The following is a 24404-nucleotide window of genomic DNA, read 5'->3' as shown; positions in this document are numbered from 1 at the left end:
GTACTCCTCTGTTGAACTGTTGTCAAATAAAGCTGTTTCACCACATTCAGCGTTGGCTGTGGGCTACATTATCTTTTGTTACACAACGCTATTCCCAGTTGGTAACACGTGCCACTGCACGGCCTATTCCTGTTAATGCTCTCAGCTGTTATCTAATGTAAAGTCGTGTTGTGACACATGAATAGCAATGTGACCCCCGTATATCATCGTCCTCTGGGCATTCATTGGTTAGTCATTTCCAATGCCGTTCCATATAAAACAAGCTGTTTTGCGTTACTAGTGTCTACTAGTCTGCACAAGCCCCCGACAACACCGAACTCGCAAGAATGCCGAATACTCCACCAGTTTCGCAAGAAGAATGGGTGAAAGTAGTAAAAAACCGGCTGCGCACCAATGGCTTCAGAATTACAGACATTTCTTTCTCAGAGCTGGAGAAGGAGAACAGAGGGTTCCTCGGAGAACATTACAAGGCCAAGGTAACAATCAGCAGAGGCGCCGAAGGAAATGATGAAACCAAAATATTGCGGTTTTTCTTGAAGAACTCCCCTCAAGAGGACGGCTCCCACGCAGACTTCGTTAGGGCAGGCAACGCATACCAGAAAGAAACTTTCTTCTTCGAGACACTGCGGCCACTTCTCAGCAAGCACTTGAAGGGCACACCAGAAGAGACGTCGACGCTGTTCTCCGTGGTCAGCCCTTGCTACTACATCAGACCGGACCTACTGGTGCTGGAGGACCTCTCCCCGCAGGGGTACTTCCAGCTGGAGAAACGCACCCTGCTCAACTACGAGCAGTGCCTGGCCGTGGTGGAAGCCCTGGCGCGTTTCAACGCCGCGTCGCTCATCTTCGAGGAGAAGGAGTCCGCAGCAGGTGGGCGGCAGTGCCGCCTGGGAGACATGTTCCCCATCCTGCGGAGGGACACCTTCTTTGACCAGCCGGAAGACACAGCGTACGGCCAGGCGGTGACGGCCGGCGTGACCTGTATGTCGGGCCTGATCGAGCTGTCCGCCAAGTATGGCCGCGGCACGCCGAACCACGAGCTCGTCCAGGGCCGGCTGGACGCCACCATGCGCAGCCTCTTCCCCCACCTTCGACCGTCCGACAGCGAACGGAACGTCCTCTGCCATCGAGACATGTGGCTCAACAACATTCTCTTCCGGTACGTATCGACTCCCATCAGCAGCCAAAAGTCATCGAAACTTGTGATGCTAAATTCACAACTCCGTCAGATCAAAAGTATCCGGATATCCCTATGTAACGCACAACTGACCTCCGGATGTCGCAAGAGCCGAACACACGCCAGTAAAAAAGGAAGCGAGAGGGAGTATTGTGGTATCAGTAGAGAAGCAGAAACAGCAGAGTCCTTTGGTCAGGACAGCTAAAGCTGTCTATGTCGACTGTTGTTGACGTGATTGTGAACTGGAAATGCGAAGAAACAAACACGAATAAACCAAGCAAGCAGACATCATGTACAGACGGACAGATACCGCCGAACATTGCAGGGAGTGGACGCAAAAAACATCTACATCTACATTTATACTCCGCAAGCCACCCAACGGTGTGTGGCGGAGGGCACTTTACGTGCCACTGTCATTACCTCCCTTTTCTGTTCAGTCGCGTATGGTTCGCGGGAAGAACGACTGTCTGAAAGCCTCCTTGCGCGCTCGAATCTCTCTAATTTTACATTCGTGATCTCCTCGGGAGGTATAAGTAGGGGGAAGCAATATATTCGATACCTCATCTAGAAACGCACCCTCTCGAAACCTGGACAGCAAGGCACACCGCGATGCAGAGAGCCTCTCTTGCACAGTCTGCCACTTGAGTTTGCTAAACATCTCCGTAACGCTATCACGCTTACCAAATAACCCTGTGACGAGACGCGCCGCTCTGAATTGGATCTTCTCTGTCAACCCGACCTGGTACGGATCCCACACTGATGAGCAAAACTCAAGTATAGGTCGAACGAGTGTTTTGTAAGCCACCTCCTTAGTTCATGGACTACATTTTCTAAGGACTCTCCCAATGAATCTCAATCTGGTACCCGCCTTACCAACAAATAATTTTATATGATCATTCCACTTCAAATCGTTCCGCACGCACACTCCCAGATATTTTACAGAAGCAACTGCTACCAGTTTCGCATGAGATCAGCGGAATAATGCTCATGAACAAGAATGGGCTCCAATCCTTGACAGACAATCAGACACCTGACAGACAGCGTTCCCAGCGGAGTTCAAACCGTCATAGAGTCGATAAAGGGTCGACACAGCCCTTGTTAATGTCCACTAATATGTATCTGGATATATTTGATCAGATAGTGTATGCGTTTAGCAAGTTAACATTCACTAAATATTTTTGTCCAGAGAACCATCTTGTAATTTTTTGAAAAAAAAAACAGGATCAGCTCGATTTCGGGTCGCGTAAGAAATTTTTAAGTTCAGAGTGCCATCTAAATCATGACCATTAAAGAGACAGAATTAAGACTATTTTGTAATAAACTTTCTGACAAGTTAAAACTGTGTGCCGACCGGGACTCTGTCCCAGGGCCTTGCCTTTCGCTTGCACTACTCATACTGCCCGTCCCTCATCGCTGCATGCCTTGTGGGACTAGCGACCCTGGAAGAAAGCGGGGAAATGGTTTGGCCACAGCCTAGGTTAACCTTGTTTCTCGAACGAATCTTTCACTCTGCAGCGGGTGCACACTCTTTTCAAGCTCTCTATCAGATTAAAATGTATGCCGAACAAGTACCCTAAGAAGGTAGTAAGAAAGTAGTGGCAGAAGTGAAGTCCTGGGCAGGTGTGAGTCTTGCCTGTGCTGCTAAGTCCGTAAGAGCTTTGTCCACAAAAGGCAAGGTACCAAGTGCGAGACGTAGTCCAGCATAAAGTTTGGATCTACTGGGAAGTTGGCGTTCATTCCGCCGCACAGTGAAATATTCATACTGGATTATGAATTAATGTTCGGTCAATAAGAAGACCCCTAGTAACGTAGCACAAGCGAGGACTGGACAAAAGTATCGAAAGAAATCGGCCTAGAACTTTTGCGTTCCCCTCCCCTTAATAAATATAGAGGAACTGTGAGCAACCTAAGTCAGTTTGGTCAGTCACGTATTTCAACCCCTAACATCTCGGATGCGGGTGTGGCTTACCCTCTGCCCCACCTCGATAACATCATTATAGAACATATAGGACGAACAGGGATGGGAAAAGATATCAGCCATGGACTTGACTAAGGTGCTTTAATCTAGCAGTCATGTCCAGTGAATTACGGAAAAAACTTGAAAGCTAAATCAGGTGTCAGGCATTTGAATCGTGCTACTCCAGAGAGAAACCTGCAGAGGTGGCGCTGTTATTGAGACAACGCACACGCATTCTGGAGGAAAGCTGTCCAAATCTTCGTTTGGCGACCCCGATTTAGGTTTGCCTTGACTTCCCTAAATCACTCCATGCTAGGACGGTTGGTGTGAAAAGGAAACTTCTGATTTCGTTCCCTATTCACCTGTAATCCAAGATAATGCTCTGTCTCCAACAGTCTCGTCGTCTAAGGAATGTTAAATTGTTGTCTTCCATATCGAGAGAGTCATTACTCGAACCATTTCGACGTATCTTTTGGTTCAGGTATAATTTGGACCCTCATTAAATCCAGACCGTAAAATCAAATTGTTAGGTCACAACATTCCCATATTTCAGACATATCGCTCCTTTAGTTATGTCACTTATATAAGATGGGGTATTAGCTCACAGTTTTGTAAATTGTGTTCTTCGCAGCTATAGACTAATAGCTGATATAAAAAACACAGTCATGTAGTATTTGTTGTCAGGGTACCATAGTCATTTCTTCATTTAGAACAGCACAGTGGCTGTCGTGGAATAGGGTTGAAACTATTAAAACCAAAGTTTGGAACGCTTGTAATACCATAGCTTTCGTCAACAAAGGGGACACGTGTCCGCTGAGTATTGTTTGGTGGGTGCAACCTCGCGCCCGCATCTCGTGGTCGTGCGGTAGCGTTCTCGCTTCCCACGCCCGGGTTCCCGGGTTCGATTCCCGGCGGGGTCAGGGATTTTCTCTGCCTCGTGATGGCTGGGTGTTGTGTGCTGTCCTTAGGTTAGTTAGGTTTAAGTAGTTCTAAGTTCTAGGGGACTTATGACCACAGCAGTTGAGTCCCATAGTGCTCAGAGCCATTTTTTTGCAACCTCGCGAGCGGCCACAGCGTCGGCAGGGGCATGTAGCCAGCGCCGTCTATTTTGTTGATAGGAAAATGTTTAAATTTGAAGATGTAGATGCCACATAGAGGCATACCGACAACTGTCTAGTTTCCAGAAAAGTCATTATATTGTGTTCGAGTATAATGACTTTTCTGGAGACTAGAAATCTACTCAGTAGGAATCAGCATGGGTTTCGAAAAAGACGATCGTGTGAAACCCAGCTCGCGCTATTCGTCCACGAGACTCAGAGGGCCATAGACACTGGTTCCCAGGTAGATACCGTATTTCTTGACTTCCACAGGGCGTTCGATACAGTTCCCCACAGTCGTTTAATGAACAAAGTAAGAGCATATTGACTATCAGACCAATTGTGTAATTGGATTGAAGAGTTCCTAGATAACAGAATGTAGCATGTCATTCTCAAATGGGTTGAAATGGCTCTGAGCACTATGGGACTTAACATCTATGGTCATCAGTCCCCTAGAACTTAGAACTACTTAAACCTAACTAACCTAAGGACAGCACACAACACCCAGCCATCACGAGGCAGAGAAAATCCCTGACCCCGCCGGGAATCGAACCCGGGAACCCGGGCGTGGGAAGCGAGAACGCTACCGCACGACCACGAGATGTCATTGTCAATCGAGAGAAGTCTTCCGAAGTAAGAGTGATTTCAGGTGTGCCGCAGGGGAGTGTCGTAGGATCGTTGCTATTTATACATAAATGACCTTGTGGATGACATCGGAAGTTCACTGGGGCTTTTTGCGGATGATGCTGTGGTATATCGAGAGGTTGTAACAATGGAAAATTGTACTGAAATGCAGGAGGATCTGCAGCGAATTGACGCATGGTGCAGGGAATGGCAATTGAATCTCAATGTACACAAGTGTAATGTGCTTCGAATACATACAAAGAAAGATCCCTTATCATTTAGCTACAATATAGCAGGTCAGCAACTGGAAGTAGTTAATTTCATGAATTATCTGGGAGTACGCATTAGGAGTGATTTAAAATGGAATGATCATATAAATTTGATCGTCGGTAAATCAGATGCCAGACTGAGATTCATTGGAAGAATCCTAAGGAAATGCAATTCCAAAACAAAGGAAGTAGGTTACAGTACGCTTGAATACTGCTCAGCAGTGTGGGATTCGTACCAGACAGGGTTGGCAGAAGAGATAGAGAAGATCCAACGGAGAGCAGCGCGCTTCGTTACAGGATCACTTAGTAATCGCGAAAGCGTTACGGAGATGATAGATAAACTCCAGTGGAAGACTACAGGAGAGACGCACAGTAGCTCGGTACTGGTTTTTGTTGAAGTTTCGAGAACATAACTTCACCGAGGAGTCAAACAGTATATTGCTCCCTCCTACGTATATCTCGCGAAGAGACCGTGAGGATAAAATCAGAGAGATTAGAGCCCACACAGAGGAATACCGACAATCCTTCTTTCCACGAACAATACGAGACTGGAATAGAAGGGAGAACCGATAGAGGTACTCAAGGTACCCTCCGCCACACACCGTCAGGTGGCTTGCGGAGTGTGGATGTAGATGTAGATGTGGCAAATGGTTGGAACAATCTCCGTATTCTTCACTGTTGTGAAAGTACAACAAATATGTACTAAAAGTTACGACTGTGACCTGTGATTCAGGAGTTTGGTGACCACCTGTACAAAAGAAAAGGAAAATAATATCCCTCCTCATACGTTTCTTGTGCGTTGATTTCCATCATTCGCATGTTAATCTGACTGGTACACAGTGTAGAAGGTATGCAGTCAAAGCTATTCAACCACCTATCTTGTCAGTTTAAGGTATTGGTAGATAGTAAGAAAATTAAAAATAAACTAAAATCTTTTTTACTTGACGCTTACTTCGACTATGTGCACTCCGTCTTCAGGCTACGAGTGGCCTACCGGGACCATCCGACCGCCGCGTCATCCTCAAGGAGGATGCGGATAGGAGGGGCGTGGGGTCAGCACACCGCTCTCCCGGTCGCTATGGTGGTATTCTTGACCAAAGCCGCTACTATTCGGTCGAATAGCTCCTCAATTGGCCTCACGAGGCTGATTGCACCCCGAAAAATGGCAACAGCGCATGGCGGCCTGGATGGTCACCCATCCAAGTGCCGACCACGCACGACAGCGCTCAACTTCGGTGATCTCAAGGGGACCGGTGTAACCACTGCGGCAAGGTCGTTGCCCTTACTTCGATTATGTGGAGGCATTTTTGCACAGACAGTATTTGTGTGTACATTTATCAAACGTAAGTTAAAAATCACTCATGTAAATAGTCAACATGTAGCTATAATCAACGTGAGAAAACTGGTAAAAGACTGTACATCAAATGATCAATTCCACAACATAGTGAAATGTCACTAACATGATCCATTGTCTATAGAATATTGAAAGTAATCCTCTTCTACTCCCGGGCTAGCTTACCGCGATTTTTCTTGTTTTCTGTCAAGGGACGAAGTAACAATTCGCGTGCACTGAGAAGACGGTGGGAAGCTCACAATATGAGTGCATCAAAGACTTCTTTTATTTCCTGTTAGTTGAAGTAACATCTCAGATGTCTTACAAAGTCTGTTTAAGGACCAATATCAAAAGAATTCGCAGGCTTACCATTAAGAGTGGCCTGTGTGACAATCTGCCGAAACGTTGAAAGCCATGCGTCTTCAGACTGTTGCTAGTAAAGTACACTTAGCTTGAAGTGGACCCTGAATCGACTGTCCTGCTACATTTCGTGAAAGACTTAGGTTAAGATAAGAGAGACTTCAAATATTTACATGAAATGTATTCGCAGATGGGAATGTGGACAACCAACAGCGTTATAAGGGAATGACGACAATGAACATTTGTGCAGAACGTGGACTCGAACCCGTATATCCCGTGTATCGCGAGCCGTTGCCTTGCCATTACGCTATCCGGGTACATGGCCAAACCCAAACTTCCATATGTCGTCAACCACATGTCTATAACCTGCAAACATACATCCATTATGTGAATTCCTGTACAGGGGAGACATTTTAACTGAAAGTCGCTTGCCCTTTGTCGGCGGATAAATACGGTACTTCAGTGGTTATGGTGTTCGTTTGTACGATGCAATGACCCTCCGAACAAGCAAGGAAGAGGCACTACGGTGATTATAGGCGTTAAGAACTGCTTGCAATGTATTCGTAGTTGTGAATATGGAGAATCATCCGCTGTGTAATGGAATAACGACAACGAAATTAGTGCTGGACCGGAACACGAACCCAGATTTCCCGCTTAGGCACTGCATCCCGTGCTTTTCTGTTGTAACAGTAACAATAGTGACTGCGTGAAATTAAAACTTTGTGTCAGAAAACAGGAAGAACCGCAGCCATGCGGCTTTTCGCGGATGATGCTGTAGTATACAGAGAATTTGCAGCATTAGAAAATAGTAGCGAAATGCAGGAAGATCTGCAGCGGATAGGCACTTGGTGCAGGGAGTGGCAACTGACCCTTAACATAGACAAATGTAATGTATTGCGAATACATAGAAAGAAGGATCCTTTATTGTATGATTATATGATAGCGGAACAAACACTGGTAGCAGTTACTTCTGTAAAATAACTGGGAGTATGCGTGCGGAACGATTTGAAGTGGAATGATCATATAAAATTAATTGTTGGTAAGGCGGGTACCAGATTGAGATTCATTGGGAGAGTCCTTAGAAAATGTAGTCCATCAACAAAGGAGGTGGCTTACAAAACACTCGTTCGACCTATACTTGAGTATTGCTCATCAGTGTGGGATCCGTGCCAGATCGGGTTGACGGAGGGGATAGAGAAGATCCAAAGAAGAGCGGCGCGTTTCGTCACAGGGTTATTTGGTAACCGTGATAGCGTTACGGAGATGTTTAGCAAACTCAAGTGGCAGACTGTGCAAGAGAGGCGCTCTGCATCGCGGTGTGCCTTGCTGTCCAGGTTTCGAGAGGGTGCGTTTCTGGATGAGGTATCGAATATATTGCTTCCCACTACTTATACCTCCCGAGGAGATCACGAATGTAAAATTAGAGAGATTAGAGCGCGCACGGAGGCTTTCAGACAGTCGTTCTTCCCGCGAACCATACGCGACTGGAACAGAAAAGGGAGGTAATGACAGTGGCACGTAAAGTGCCCTCCGCCGCACACCGTTGGGTGGCTTGCGGAGTATAAATGTAGATGTAGATGTAGATCTTGTCTCATGAGTAAAAGGGTTTACTTCCTACGTTCAGTGAATCATGGATCATGTTAGCGATATGTCATTATGATGTATAACTGATCATCTGATGTACAATTTTTTTTCAGTTTTCTTAATTTGATTAGAGCTACATTTTGGCTATACACATGAGTGATTTTAAGTTACAATTGACTAGTTTATACATCAATACTGTCTGTTCAAAAATGCCTCAAAAAATGGTTCATATGGCTCTAAGCACCATGGGACTTAACATCTGAGGTCATCAGTCCCCTAGACTTAGAACTACTTAAACCTAACTAACGCCGGCCGGAGTGGTCGAGCGGTTCTAGGCGCTACAGTCTGGAACCGCGTGACAGCTACGGTCGTAGGTTCGAATCCTAGCTCGGGCATGGATGTGTGTGATGTCCTTAGGTTAGTTAGGTTTAAGTAGTTCTAAGTTCTAGGGGACTGATGACCTCAGAAGTTAAGTCCCGTAGTGTTCAGAGCCATTTTTTTGTTTAGCACCCTCCATCATAAATCATCATCATAGTTCTGTGACTGTATACCATCCGTGGTAGGTACCAATCAGTTTAACCTGAAAACGATGAAAATCATTGTTAAAATAATGTTAGTATACATACAGGTATTATATACAGGATTGGAAAATATACAAGGGCTGGAACTTAAATAGTGGCAACTATTTAATCACAACCGATACAAAAGAGTTACATTTTTCACATGTTACTGTCCTTCGAAGCAGTCACCAGTATTGTGTAGAACCCATTGCCAGAGATGTAGAAGGCGTAGTGTACCGCTAGCAGAGCCCGTTCTGTTGATGGTACGGATGGAGCGGTCTGAAGTTATAGTGATTCTTGTGTGCGACTGTGATGGTGTTATCCTAACGCATTACGTTTCTCCACGGCAGACCGTCAATGCACAGTATTACTGTTCGTTTTTGGAGCTTCACCTGCGAGCAGCTTTGTGAAAGAAGCCGCGACGCTTTCTGCTTAACCCACCCATCATTTTGCACGACAAGGAGCGGGCGCATACAGCGCAAGTTGTGGGTGCTCTGTTCGGTCGATGGGACTGGGAAGTACTGTACCATCCACCATACTCACCGGACTTAAGTCCTTGTGACTTTGATTTGATTCCGAAGATGAAGGAACCACTTCGTGCCATTCGTTTCAGAACTGTTCCAGAGATACGACAGGCAGTGGACCGCTCCATTCGTACTATCAACAGGACAGGTTCAGCTAACGGTATACTACGCCTTCCACATCGCTGGCAACGGGTTCTACACAACGCTGGTGACTACTTCGAAGGACAGTAACGTGCAAACATGTAACTCTTTTGTATCGGTTGTGAGTAAATAGTTGCCACTATTTAAGTTCCAGTCCTCGTACTTAAAATATAAAACTTACTGAACATTCCTGTGATTAGTTTACTAACAAATTAGTACTTTTATCTTCAATCACATATAATTTAAATTTGTCCAAATTAATAATGCAACTGATGCCGTCAAATGCCTGAGATAGGTGGTAGTTCTAGTTGGTAATGTTTCTGGTAATCAGAATGATCGTCCTTGGAAACACGTTTTGCTTAGCTCAGAGTCTTGGTTTTCGAAAGAACTTTGGTAATTGTAGTATACATTACTTGTTTCTAAAATTGTTGAGGAACGTGTTAACATTACACATATTAAAATATAATTACACATTACACATATTAAAATATATCGTAATTCCTTACACACCAAGGAATTTATCAACAGCGTTTTTTAATCTTTGTGGAAAAATACCTTATGCCTGTGATGTATTCCATATTTGTCACTAAATCGGCTACATCAGTAGGCGTCAAGGGATCACCAATTTAGTACAGGAAGGTAGCGTGGAGGGTAAAAATCGTAGAGGGAGACCAAGAGATGAATACACTAAACAGATTCAGAAGGATGTAGGCTGCAGTACGTATTGGGAGATGAAGAAGCTTGCACAGGATAGAGTAGCATCGAGAGCTGCATCAAACTAGTCTCAGAACTGAAGACCACAACCACAACAACAGTAGAAACTGCATTCACTGTTTTCATTCAAACATTATCGCCCTACGATGTGTTTTGCTTTTGAGGATATAATTATTTTCTTAATTCGTTATGGAAATTTTGAATTATTACCAAAGTAGCGAAGACTACTTTTCGCATATGTTGCAATGCTTTCTCCGTTGAGTTGACACCACCTGTTCACTGTTAAGTGATTTTTTTAAATGTTTGTTATATGTTCGGTCATTTGTTTCTTCAGTAACTAAACCAAATAGAGAGAGATGCTAAGGAGCAAACCTTTCAACCTAATCCGCTCCTGTGCTAAAACATAATTTTCTAGCTCTGCACGGAGTATATGCTATGTTCGCTAAATGTGGCAAGTAAACACTGGGGAGCTTAACCAGTCCTTGCCTCTTTTTCGCAAACAAAAAAATAAGTTCAAATGGTTCAAATGGCTCTGAGCACTATGGGATTTAACTTCTGAGGTCATCAGTCCCCTAGAACTGAGAACTACTTAAACCTAACTAACCTAAGGACATACACACACCCATGCCCGAGGCAGGATTCGAACCTGCGACCATAGAAGTCGCGCGATTCCAGACTGTAGCGCCTAGAACTGCTCGGCCACTCCGACCGGCAAGAAATAAGTCATAATAATTCAGAGCAGGTGAACAGGGGGCCGTGTAACAATAGGAGAGCCTTTTGAGATCGAAAATTCCGTGATGCTAGCGGGCTGTGTCACTTGGGACGTTGTCATATTGCAGCACCCATTTGTCTGCAATATCCGGTCTCACTCGAGTCATCCGTTTATTGAGCCTTTCAAGGACATCTTTATAAAACACTTGGTTGACAGCTTTCTTGGAGGCACAAATTCTTAATACACGATGCTTCTACTATCATAACAGCAAATCACCTTTGTTTTGACCTCTGATTTGCTCATTCGAATTTGTTTTTTGGTCGAGGATGTGTCTCAGTTGCCACTCCTCAGTTTGTTGCTTCGTCTGAGGATCGCACTCAAAAATCAAGATTCATCACTTATAATCACACGACTGAACCATTCGTGGTAATTGGAAATCCTCTCAAGAAGATGAACGGCCGGCCGAAGTGGCCGTGCAGTTCTAGGCGCTACAGTCTGGAGCCGAGCGACCGCTACGGTCGCATGTTCCAATCCTGCCTCGAGCATGGATGTGTGTGATGTCCTTAGGTTAATTAGGTTTAATTCTGTTCTAGGCGACTGATGACCTCAGAAGTTCAGTCGCAGAGTGCTCCGAGCCATTTGAGCCATTTTTGAAGATCAACGCGGACGTTTCTTTGATTGTCATTCTGCTCATTGTGCGGTTTTCTGGCACTTTTTGGCACAGACATTTCGCATGTGCAAAACGTCGGTCAAAATATGATGCACGACCAAAGTGTCTCAGTTTAACACGTCAGCTATCATCCCTGTTGTTAAATATCGGTCTGATTTCACAACAGCACGGTCACTTTCGACGTATTCGTTGGTTTTTGAAGTTGAAGGCCTCCTTGAGTGAGGATCGTCTTCAACTTGTTGTCATATTCCCAAAAATGATTTTTGCCAGAGAAAAACTTGTGCTCGTGATAAGGAATGTTCCGCATAGGCCTGTTTCAACTTCTGAAAGGTCACGCTCGCGGATTCCTCAAGTTTAGCGCAAAACATGATGGCATAACGCTGCTCTACATCCCGCTGTTCCATTCTCGTAACACAACAAAAACCTGATTTCACTGATGGCCCTCTCTAAAATCGTGTTATGTCTGTACGCAGCTGAAACTCGGATTGAGCACCTGGAAGGGATGAAGATAACGGTCTAGACAAGTAGAGTGACAAACATCGGCAGATCACTCGCAGTGTTGTCGACCTCATTACTTCTCTCACACACCTTGTATAAGGGAGGCTATCAGCATTTGTCCAACACCCAAAATCCAAGAAAGCAACAGTAAATTTAATCGAGAGTAACTTATGGTGTCCCAAAGAAAGCAGGTGTTGACAGATGTGAAAATTACCGAACTATCACTTTAATAAGTCACAGCTGCAGAATACTTACGCGAATTCTTTACAGACGAATGGAAAAACTGGAAGAAGCCGACCTGGGGGAAGATGAGTTTGGATTCCGTAGAAATGATGGAACACGTGAGGCAATACTGTCCTTACGACTTATCTTAGAAGAAAGATTAAGGAAAGGCAAACCTACGTTTCTAGCATTTGTAGACTTAGAGAAATCTTTTGACAATGTTGACTGGAATACTCGCTTTGAAATTCTGAAGGTGGCAGGGGTAAAATACAAGGAGCGAAAGGCCATTTACAATTTGTACAGAAACCAGATTGCAGTTATAAGAGTCGAGGGGCATGAAAGGGAAACAGTGGAAGGGAAGGGAGTGAGACAGGGTTGTAGCCTTTCCCCGATGTTATTCAATCTGTATATTGAGCAAGCAGTAAAGGAAACAGAAGAAAAATTCGGAGTAGGAATTAAAATCCATGGAGAAGAAATAAAAACTTTGAGGTTCGCCGATTACATTGTAATTCTGTCAGAGACAACAAAGCACTTGGAAGAGCTGCTGAACGGAATGGACAGTGTCTTGAAAGGAGGATATAAGATGAACATCAACAAAAGCAAAACGAGGATAATGGAATGTAGTCGAATTAGGTCGGGTGATGCTGAGGTAATTAGATTAGGAAATGAGACACTTAAAGTAGTAAAGGAGTTTTGCTATTTGGGGAGCAAAATAACTGGCGATGATCGAAGTAGGGAGGATGTAAAATGTAGACTGGCAATGGCAAGGAAAGCGTTTCTGAAGAAGAGAAATTTGTTAACATCGAGTATAGATTTAAGTGTCAGGAAGTTGTTTCTGAAAATATTTGTATGGAGTGTAGCCATGTATGGAAGTGAAACATGGACGATAACAAGTTTGGACAAGAAGAGAACAGAAGTTTTCGGAATGTGGTGTTACAGAAGAATGCTGAAGATTAGATGGGTAGATCACATAATAAATGAGGAGGTATTGAATAGAATTGGGGAGAAGAGGAGTTTGTGGCACAACTTGACAAGAAGATAGGGCCAGTTGGTAGGACATGTTCTGAGGCATCAAGGGATCACAAATTTAGCATTGGAGGGCAGCGTGGAGGGTAAAAATCGTAGAGGGAGACGAAGAGATGAATACACTAAGCAGATTCAGAAGGATGTAGGTTGCAGTAAGTACTGGGAGATGAAGAAGCTTGCACAGCGTAGAGTAACATGGAGAGCTGCATTAAACCAGTATCAGGACTGAAGACCATAACAACCATAACAACAACTTATGGTGCCCACAGGTATATAAGGAAGTTCTAAAACGAACTGCTTCTCTGACTGCTACATAGGATTAACGAAATTAATCAAGCGGTGACATTAAATTGTGACTTTCCAATAATTACATTTATCGCTGCAGAAGATAAATCGTGAAAATCATCAATCTAGGAATTCTTACAATGTGTTGTTTACGAAGCCAAAGCCATACTACCATCTTGGGGCATAATTAAACTACTTGAGTTACCGTCTTGTCTCACAACCACTAGATCCACGTGTTCTTCCACGTGTGTTAGTGATATCAGTGTACTTTTTGTGTACGAAGGATTGCAGGAGAGAAGAGAGAATGGGCTTAGGCAGTTTATCACATATGAGAAAACTGAATCAAGACAGCGCTCATTCTTGCTCTTATCGGCCAGGTGCAGAGGGGTAAACAGTACTATCAGATGACACAACAAGGTGAAGGAACAATGGCCTCGGGAAGAATTACACTAACAAGAGGCAACTGTTTTGCTGTTTGACCTTGCAAGAAGTTGAAGTGCAGTCAGCACTGGGGTTACCATTACATTACCCAATACTTCTACACTCATAAAAATCCTTGGAGCTATGGTCAACGGGCAACCTAACTCTACCTCTAGTTCATCCTTTGCATAAGCCATCAGTGGATTGGCAATACTGCAATAAGATGCAATTAGGACATCAATATTTCGAATATTAATTCGGGAGTACGAAACCGAAACCTCTTCTCTCCCCGTCTCCAGTTGCACCAAGAAGCTAGTTGCACCTCGCTCAAGTCCTTCTTGGGAGCACTGGGTCCTCCTTGTTGCTGATCGCTCAACCAAACAAGTTGGTCCACTGAGTAGAAATATGAATCTCCTCCATTTGTCTGCTACAGGAAAGTAATACTATAATAAGATCTTGGTAACAAGAGGATCCTGTATGCTGGCGAGACTTCGCTGTAGTTAAAGAAACGAAAGAATTTTAAATCCTCATTCATCCATCTTTCTTTGGCTTCTTTGATTCACTTCAGGCTAATACAGGGGTCAGTGCTTCAATACGATCATGGTCGAATTACATCATTATTCCGAGTTCAGTTGTTGCTTTTAATGACCTCATTGTAGATAGGAGGTCGCGTTCTAACCATCCACCCTTATTCCTCCCATCATATGAGTTAGTACAACAATACATGTTAGTAATGATATAAACCCTACGTGCATCACAGTGGACAAAGACGTTCAATAACATACGCTACTTCAGAAAATGCATGAGAAGCTCGTCAATAAAGTTTTTCAGATGATGGTGAAATATCTAATTTCATCAAGTTACATACTTTACTGAAATAATTGCTATGTAAAAGTGTTAGTGCCCTCGTGGTACCCAAATATCTGAAAATGGCTGTGCGTCACTATTCAGACATAACTATCCACATTAAAATAATGGAAGAGATTGCTTATAGCTCCTAACATATATAACTATCAGTGTCAATACCATCTACGCTGAAGCGCCAAAGAAACAAGTATAAGCATGCTTATTCTAATGAAGAGGTATGTAAACAGGCAGAATACGACGCTGCTGTTGGCAACGCCTACTTAACAAGTGCCTGGCGCAGATGTTAGATCGGTTAGTGCTGCTACAATAGCAGGTTCTCACATTTAAGTGAATTTCAGGGTGATGTTATAGTCGGCGCACGAATGACAGGACACAGCATCTCCGAGCAGCGATGAAGTGGGGATTTTCCCGTACGACCATTTCACTGGTGTACCGTGAATAGCAGGAGTACGGTAAAACATCAAATCTCCGACATCGTTGCGGCCGGAAAAAGATCCTACAAGAATGGAACCAACGACGACTGAAGAGAATCGTTCGACGTGACAGAAGTGCAACCCTTCCGCAAATTGCTGCAGATTTCAATGCTGGGCCATCAACAAATGTCAGCCTGCGAACCATACAACAAAACATCATCGATATGGGCTTTCGGAGCCAAAGGCCCACTCGTGTACCCTTGATGACTGCGCGACACAAAGCTTTACGCCTCACCTGGGCCCATCAACAGTCACATTGGACTGTTGATGACTGGAAACATATTGCCTGGTCGAACGAGTCTCGTTACAAATTGTATCGAACAGATGGACATGCACTGGTATAGAGACAACTTCATGAATCCATGGACCCTGTGTGTCAGCATGGGACTGTTCAAGCTGGTGGAGGCTCTGTAATGGTGTGTGCAGTTGGAGTGATATGGGACCCCTGATACGTCTAGATACGACTCTGACAAGTTACACGTATGTAAGCATCCTGTCTGATCACCTGCGCCCATTCATGTCCATTGTGCTTTCCGACGAACTTGGGCAATTCCAGCAGGACAATGTGACACCCCACACATCCAGAATTGCTACAAAGTGGCTCCAGGAACACTCTACTGAGTTTATTCACTTCCGCAGACCACCAAACTCCCCAGAAATACAGGTTATTGAGCAGATCTGGATACCTTACAACGTGCTGTTCAGAAGAGATCTCCACCGTCTCGTACTCTTACGGAGTTATGGATAGTTCTGCAGGATTCATGGTGTCAGTTCCCTCCAACACTACTTCAGACATTAATCGAGTCCATTCCACGTCGTGTTGCGGCACTTCTGCGTGCTCTCCGGGGCCCTATACGATATTAGGCAGGTGTACCAGTTTCTTTGGCTCTTCCGTGTGTGTACTGAAACGACGGATATTGTGGAAAATATTCGGTTCCAAGATGGTACCTGGATGTTTTTATGTTCAGAAGATTTTAGTTCCATTGCACGAAAAGGACGTATGAAATCTTACGGAAATATTGGGCGAATAGAGGACTCACGATTAACCAAGAAAATTTTCCATGTCATAGATAAGACCTGAATACCATAGTAGATGCTTAACAGACAGCTGCAAGGACAATATACAGATAGAAAATGGACGCTCAACAAGTTTACATTCAAACAACTAACAAAATGAGTATTAAACGCAGAGAAAGACAACAGAACCATAGTGACCTGATGAAGACGTCTTTGCAAGATAAGAAGATCAAGAATACTACATCTTCCTAATGGTTCTGTGTGCTCTTTAAAAGCCCAAACGAAATAACAATGATAATAATGATAATAAAAGAGTAAAAGTCAGAAAAACGATTAATAATAAAATACTGTTAGAGCTATGGTCAAATATAATCTACATACAAGCCTTCATCAGTTATGAAAAAATTCTAGACTTAAGCCTTGTTGCTCGCTGCTTCTGTGCTGGTCTCTATAAAACTCGCGTCACAACACCTTCGACCCAACTGTTTGTGATTTTTGTTCCCTAAATGGAGCTTCAACAGAAGTCGACTCGGTGCTCATGTAATGAATTGCTACTTGTTTAAATTTATAACAAGCAGTATGAGTTAAAATTATGAAGTACGCAATACTTACCACGTGCCAAATGAGTCTTTGGAAAAACAGACATAACGTCTGATGGGATACCGAAACCACTGGTTATACAATATTCCTTATAATCCGTCTTGATTGCAAAAATGTTTATTCACATGACTGGTTTCGGTTCCTCTAGAACCATCTTCAGATCTGTAATTTCGGATACAGCAGTAACCCGTCCACACACAGCAACCTTCACATTCTGCGTCACATGTGACGCAGCATGCCAAGGTTGCTGTGTGTGGATAAACATTTTTGCAGTCAAGACGAATTATAAGTAATATTCCAAATGGAAAATGCCGTGTGGCTAGGGTCTCCCGTCGGGCAGACCGTGCGTCTGGTGCAAGTCTTTCGAGTTGACACCACTGCGGTGACTTGCGTGTCGATGGGGACGAAATGATGGTGATAGGGACAACACAACACCCAGTCCCTGAACGGAGAAAATCTCCGACCCAGCCGGGAATCGAACCCGGGCCGGTAGGTATGACATTCCGTCGCGCTGACCACTCAACTACCAGTGGCGGACATATTCCACATGAGTCTGCCTACACTAAGAATAAATATAATATTTGTTCGAAACAATAATACAAAAAAATTTTAAGCTCTGCGTCAATACTCGAAATTGTAACTAATCACACGTTCAGCATGATAAGCTTGCAGCACATCTTTTCCAAGAAATACACTCCTGGAAATTGAAATAAGAACACCGTGAATTCATTGTCCCAGGAAGGGGAAACTTTATTGACACATTCCTGGGGTCAGATACATCACATGATCACACTGACAGAACCACAGGCACATAGACACAGGCAACAGAGCATGCACAATGTCGGCACTAGTACAGTGTATATCCACCTTTCGCAGCAATGCAGGCTGCTATTCTCCCATGGAGACGATCGTAGAGATGCTGGATGTAGTCCTGTGGAACGGCTTGCCATGCCATTTCCACCTGGCGCCTCAGTTGGACCAGCGTTCGTGCTGGACGTGCAGACCGCGTGAGACGACGCTTCATCCAGTCCCAAACATGCTCAATGGGGGACAGATCCGGAGATCTTGCTGGCCAGGGTAGTTGACTTACACCTTCTAGAGCACGTTGGGTGGCACGGGATACATGCGGACGTGCATTGTCCTGTTGGAACAGCAAGTTCCCTTGCCGGTCTAGGAATGGTAGAACGATGGGTTCGATGACGGTTTGGATGTACCGTGCACTATTCAGTGTCCCCTCGACGATCACCAGTGGTGTACGGCCAGTGTACGAGATCGCTCCCCACACCATGATGCCGGGTGTTGGCCCTGTGTGCCTCGGTCGTATGCAGTCCTGATTGTGGCGCTCACCTGCACGGCGCCAAACACGCATACGACCATCATTGGCACCAAGGCAGAAGCGACTCTCATCGCTGAAGACGACACGTCTCCATTCGTCCCTCCATTCACGCCTGTCGCGACACCACTGGAGGCGGGCTGCACGATGTTGGGGCGTGAGCGGAAGACGGCCTAACGGTGTGCGGGACCGTAGCCCAGCTTCATGGAGATGGTTGTGAATGGTCCTCGCCGATATCCCAGGAGCAACAGTGTCCCTAATTTGCTGGGAAGTGGCGGTGCGGTCCCCTACGGCACTGCGTAGGATCCTACGGTCTTGGCGTGCATCCGTGCGTCGCTGCGGTCCGGTCCCAGGTCGACGGGCACGTGCACCTTCCGCCGACCACTGGCGACAACATCGATGTACTGTGGAGACCTCACGCCCCACGTGTTGAGCAATTCGGCGGTACGTCCACCCGGCCTCCCGCATGCCCACTATACGCCCTCGCTCAAAGTCCGTCAACTGCACATACGGTTCACGTCCACGCTGTCGCGGCATGCTACCAGTGTTAAAGACTGCGATGGAGCTCCGTATGCCACGGCAAACTGGCTGACACTGACGGCGGCGGTGCACAAATGCTGCGCAGCTAGCGCCATTCGACGGCCAACACCGCGGTTCCTGGTGTGTCCGCTGTGCCGTGCGTGTGATCATTGCTTGTACAGCCCTCTCGCAGTGTCCGGAGCAAGTATGGTGGGTCTGACACACCGGTGTCAATGTGTTCTTTTTTCCATTTCCAGGAGTGTATGTTGAAACATCGTAGGTGACTTTTGCCTTTAACGTTCCAACACCTCAGTATGTTAAATAGGTTTGAATGAACGTTGAATGACATATCTTTTAATGTGAATGAATTTATCTATAGGTCTTAGTAATCAAGTACCCAACTTTAATACGTTAATTATGCATGCTTTCGATGGGTATTCAGAACAACTAGTAAGGTCCCTAGATTGCCACGTACCTCGACTGACATCCCATAAAGTTTAAGACTGACAAAATCAATTGCTGCTTCAATGACATTTAACGAAAAACTGAGGGACTTCCATCTTGCAGGTCTTCCTACAAGAAACGAGGGGCGCCACAAAGAGCGGATAGGTGGAGGAACACCAAATATCCCGACAGACTCAAGCCATGACCACAGTTACCTTGTCGTATCCCGCAGTCTCGATCACTACGTTGCTGTGTCCTGCCAATTTCGGGGGAAGCCTATCGTTCGTGTATGCCAGGAATCAACTAGTGCAGCTTTTTTCTGGACACGTCCACGTGTAATAGTAGTTTGTGACGGATGGAAGAAAGTTTCTCAGTGATAAATTTGGAGCAGCAAGGCTGTTAAGCCGGCGACGAGTGGTTGATTCAGACCAGTTAATCATACGTTTGCGGTCAGTCATTTGGCTCTTTCGGCCGCTATTACGTGGCTCGCGAACCTTGTATGTGTGCTCCCTGCATTACGATTTCAAGCGGACAAGGGCCCTTTATGTCCAAATTAGTCGACCGAGCTGCAACCAAATGCAGCTCCGTCTTCGTGTAAAGGTAAGCACGACTCATTGTTGTATTAGAACTTACTCATACTCCACCATATTAGGCACAATTCGATGCACTGTGCTGGATGGCCATTTGTTTTGAAGATTTGTTTCCTTTGTTAAATTTATTCTCTCCTTCCCTCCGTATCCCCCTCTCTCTCTCTCTCTCTCTCTCTCTCTCTCTCTCTCTCTCTCTCTCTCCTCAAATGGTTCAAATAGCTCTGAGCACTATGGGACTTAACTTCTGAGGTCATCAGTCCTCTCTCCCCAAGTGGCTAGTGGATGCGCAACGACGACCTCACAGTGGTAGGCCACTCTACATCGCTCACCAATTCATTGCCACTTCCTGAGTGGATGACCAGCATTTCAACGAGCTAGGGCGGGCTTGTTGATGGGTAGACACCCCACATATCATGCATTCCATTTGTAGCAATGGTGCCAAAGTGTCCCGGGTGTGGTAGAACCATTGGCCATCGATCAGTCGGTTGTGCCAGTGTATCGAGACAGGCATGGTGGCGAAAATCTGCCCTGACTGATTACGTCAAGCAGCGCGATTATGGCTACAAGCACTGGTACAGGCGCAAGCACTGCTGCACAATGTCCTCGCTAGTAAGGTTCTTGTTAAAAGCTTTTATGTCAATATAATTTCCGTTGGTATACTTGTCTGAACGATGGAGATTGCTTGTAGGCACGGCCCCAATGATAAATATTATGGCCGACCAATGTGGCCGAGCGGTCCTAGGTGCTTCAATCCGGAACCGCTCTGCTCCTGCGGTCGCAGGTTCGAATACTGCCTCGTGCATGGATTTGTGTGATGTCCTTAGGCTAAATAGGTTAAAGAAGTTCTAAGTCGAGGGGATTGATGACCTCACATATTAAGTCCCATAGTGCTCATAGCCATTTGAACCATAAATATCATGATTTAATGTACAAGACACACAGTCGTTGCCTGCAACCAAGGGACTTCGACAAGGAGACTCTTAACATTATACACCAAAATAATATTAAGAAATGCAAAACATTCTCTTCTTTCGTTCATTCCTTTAAATATACTCCTTGCAGAAAGCACACTGATGAGCCAAAATGTTATGACCACCTGCTCAATAGCTTATTTGTCCGTGCGTGTTTGGAACGAAATATATCACTCATTCTCCGTATCAAGGATTCGACAGTTTGTAGGTAGGTTTGTTGAGGTATGTGGCATTAGACCTCTACGCACAGATCATGTAATTCGCATAAACAACGGGCCGCTGATTTGCGTACTCCGCGATGACACCCGACAGCGACCCATATGAGTTCCATAGGATTTACATGAGGCGAATTTCGTCGCCCAGACATCAACGTGAGTTCAAACCACTGTAGCTCGGTTCTTGCTCCAAGATACGGACTGTTATACTGCTCAAAGATTTAATCGCCGTCGGGGAAGACATTAAGCGTGAAGCGATGCAGGCGGTTCCAAGCTGTCAGCGTTTCTTCGGTTACTGCAACAGGTCCCATGCAAGCGTAGGAGAATGTTTCCCATAGCATAATACTTCTCCCACTAGCTTGCGTCCGTAGCGCGCTGAACCTTTCGAGCAGCCGTTCACCTCGATGACGGCGTTTGTGGAAACAACCATCGACCTAGTGTAGCAAAAACGTGATTCATTTAAAGAGCTGACACGTTTCCATTGATCGACTCTCGAATCCCGACGCTCCCGTGCACACTGCAATCGTAATTGACGATGTCGTTGGGTGAACATATGAACAGGTAGGGTTAGTCTGCTGCGGAGCTGCATGTTCAACAATATACGGTGAACAATGTACTGCGAAACATTGTGCGTGCACTAGCATCGTGCTCTTTCTGCATATATGCCACAGATCACCATCTGGCCTGCTTTACAGAGCAGACAAGCTTCCGAACCCCAAGTTCTGTGAAGAGTCGTGGACGTCTAACCATTTAGCGCCTAGTGGTAGTTTCACTGTCCCTCTGCCTCTTTCCGAAGAGTCTCTCGACAGTAGCACGTGAACATTCGACCAGATCCGCCTTTTCCGAGATACGCGCTCACAGGCTCTGCCCGTTGTCAAAGTCCCTTATCTCAACTGATTTCCCCATTTCCTGCCCAGAGCTTCGCTGGGGTAATTTCCTGTCCATGTCTGCTCTGCTTACATACAGTACTGGCCATTAAAATTGCTACATCACGAAGATGACGTGCTACAGACCCGAAATTTAATCGATAGGAAAAAGACGTTGTGATATGCAAATGATTAGCTTTACAGAGCATTCACACATCACACAAGGTTGGCGCCGGTGGCGACACCTACAACGTGCTGACATGAGGAAAGTTTCCAACCGATTTCTCATACACAAACACCAGTTGACCGGCGTTGCCTGGTGAAACGTTGTTGTGATGCCTCGTGTAAGGAGGAGAAATGCGTACCATCACGTTTCCGACTTTGATAAAGGTCGGATTGTAGCCTATCGCGATTGCGGTTTATCGTATCGCGACATTGCTACTCGCGTTGTTCGAGATCCAATGCCTGTTAGCAGAATATGCAATCGGTAGGTTCAGGAGGGTAATACGGAACGCCGTGCTGGATCACAACGGCCTCGTATCACAGGCATCTTATCCGCATGGCTGTAACGGATCGTGCAGCCACGTCTCGATCCCTGAGTCAACAGAAGAGGACGTTTACACGACAACAACCATCTGCACGAACAGTTCGACGACGTTTGCAGCAGCACGGACTATCAGCTCGGAGACCGTGGCTGCGGTTACCCTTGACGCTGCATCACAGACAGGAGCGCCTGCGATGGTGTACTCAACGACGGACCTGGGTGCACGAATGGCAAAACGTCATTTTTTCGGATGAATCCTGGTTCTGTTTACATCATCATGATGGTCGCAATCGTGTTTGGCGACATTGCGGTGAACGCACATTGGAAGCGTGTATTCGTCATCGCCATACTGGCGTATAACCTGGCGTGATGGTATGGGGTGCCATTGGTTACACGTCTCGGTCACCTCTTGTTCGCATTGACGGCACTTTGAACAGTGGACGTTACATTTTAGATGTGTTACGACTCGTGGCTCTACCCTTCATTCGATCCCTCCGAAACCCTACATTTCAGCAGGATAATGCACGACCACATGTTGCAGGTCCTGTACGGGCATTTCTGGATACAGAAAATGTTCGACTGCTGCCCTGGCTAGCACATTCTCCAGATCTCTCACCAACTGAAAACGTCTGGTCAATGGTGGCCGAGCAACTGGCTCGTCACAATACACCAGTCACTACTCTTGTGGTGTGTTGAAGCTGCATGGGCAGGTGTACCTGTACACGCCATCCAAGCTCTGACTCAATGCCCAGGCGTATCAAGGACGTTATTACGGCCAGAGGTTGTTGTTCTCGGTACTGACTTCTCAGGATCTATGACCCAAACTGTGTGAAAATATAATCACATGTCAGTTCTGGTATATTTGTTCAATGAATAGCCGTTAATCATCTGCATTTCTTCTTGGTGCAGCAATTTTAATGGGCAAAAGTGTACTTTTGTTACCGCGTGACGTGCCTGTAACGCTAATAGGTGGTAGGCAGCGGTCGTAATCTTTTGGCTTGTCTATACAATCGTCCCTGCCCACACTTATGACCATGTGCTCGGTCGGCAGGTGTGAGCAGGGCAGGCTGTCGTGCCGGCTGGTGGACATGCAGCTGATAACGTACTGCCCGCCGACCACTGACCTGATGATGCTGCTGTACCTGACGACGACGCGCGCCTTCCGGCGGCAGTACGAGGCGCCGCTGCTGGCCGCCTACCACGAGACGCTGGCCGCGCTGCTGCGGCGCCACGGCCTCGACGTGGAGCGCGTGCTGCCCTGGCCGGCCTTCCAGCAGTCCTGCCGCAAGGCGCGCCGCGTCGGCCTCCTCATAGCCAGCTTCTACTGCCCAGTGTCTGCCTACTCCAAGTAGTAAGTCGCCAGCTCACGCGGTTCACAATTACAGACGAAAGAGGTGCAATACATGAGACCACAAAAGTCATGGGATACCTTCTAATCGCCGGCCGGAGTGGCCGAGCGGTTCTAGGCGCTGCAGTCTGGACCCGCGCGACTGCTACGGTCGCAGGTTCGAATCCTGCCTCGGGCATGGATGTGTGTGATGTCCTTAGGTTCGTTAGGTTTAAGTAGTTCTAAGTTCTAGGGGACTGATGACCTCAAGCATGAAGGGATGCAGGTGGTTTCATGCTGTAAAAGGTTACTACAACAGATCCAATGCAAGCGCAGGAGAATGTTTCCCATACCATAATACCGCTCCCACAGTCGACCGAAGTGGCCGAGCTGTTCTAGGCGCTTCAGTGTGGAACCGCGCCACGATTGCAGTTAAGTCCCATAGTGCTCAGAGCCATTTGGACC

The 24404-nt window shown here is 45.9% G+C and overlaps 1 protein-coding gene across 1 annotated transcript; it reads left to right on the top strand.

The window, feature by feature from the left end:
* Window positions 1-302: 302 nt before the first annotated feature.
* On the top strand, window positions 303-23862 carry LOC126252224 (uncharacterized; the record flags this gene model as incomplete). The annotated part of the gene is made up of 2 exons (XM_049953096.1): window positions 303-1159; window positions 23664-23862. Coding segments are annotated over exons 1-2 (1032 nt in total), but the record flags the coding sequence as incomplete, so codon positions are not given.
* Between the last annotated feature and the right edge of the window lie 542 nt (window positions 23863-24404).

Source organism: Schistocerca nitens, chromosome 4, assembly GCF_023898315.1.
Source record: "Schistocerca nitens isolate TAMUIC-IGC-003100 chromosome 4, iqSchNite1.1, whole genome shotgun sequence".
Lineage (NCBI taxonomy): Eukaryota > Metazoa > Arthropoda > Insecta > Orthoptera > Acrididae > Schistocerca > Schistocerca nitens.
This window is presented reverse-complemented; position numbering and strand designations above follow the sequence as displayed.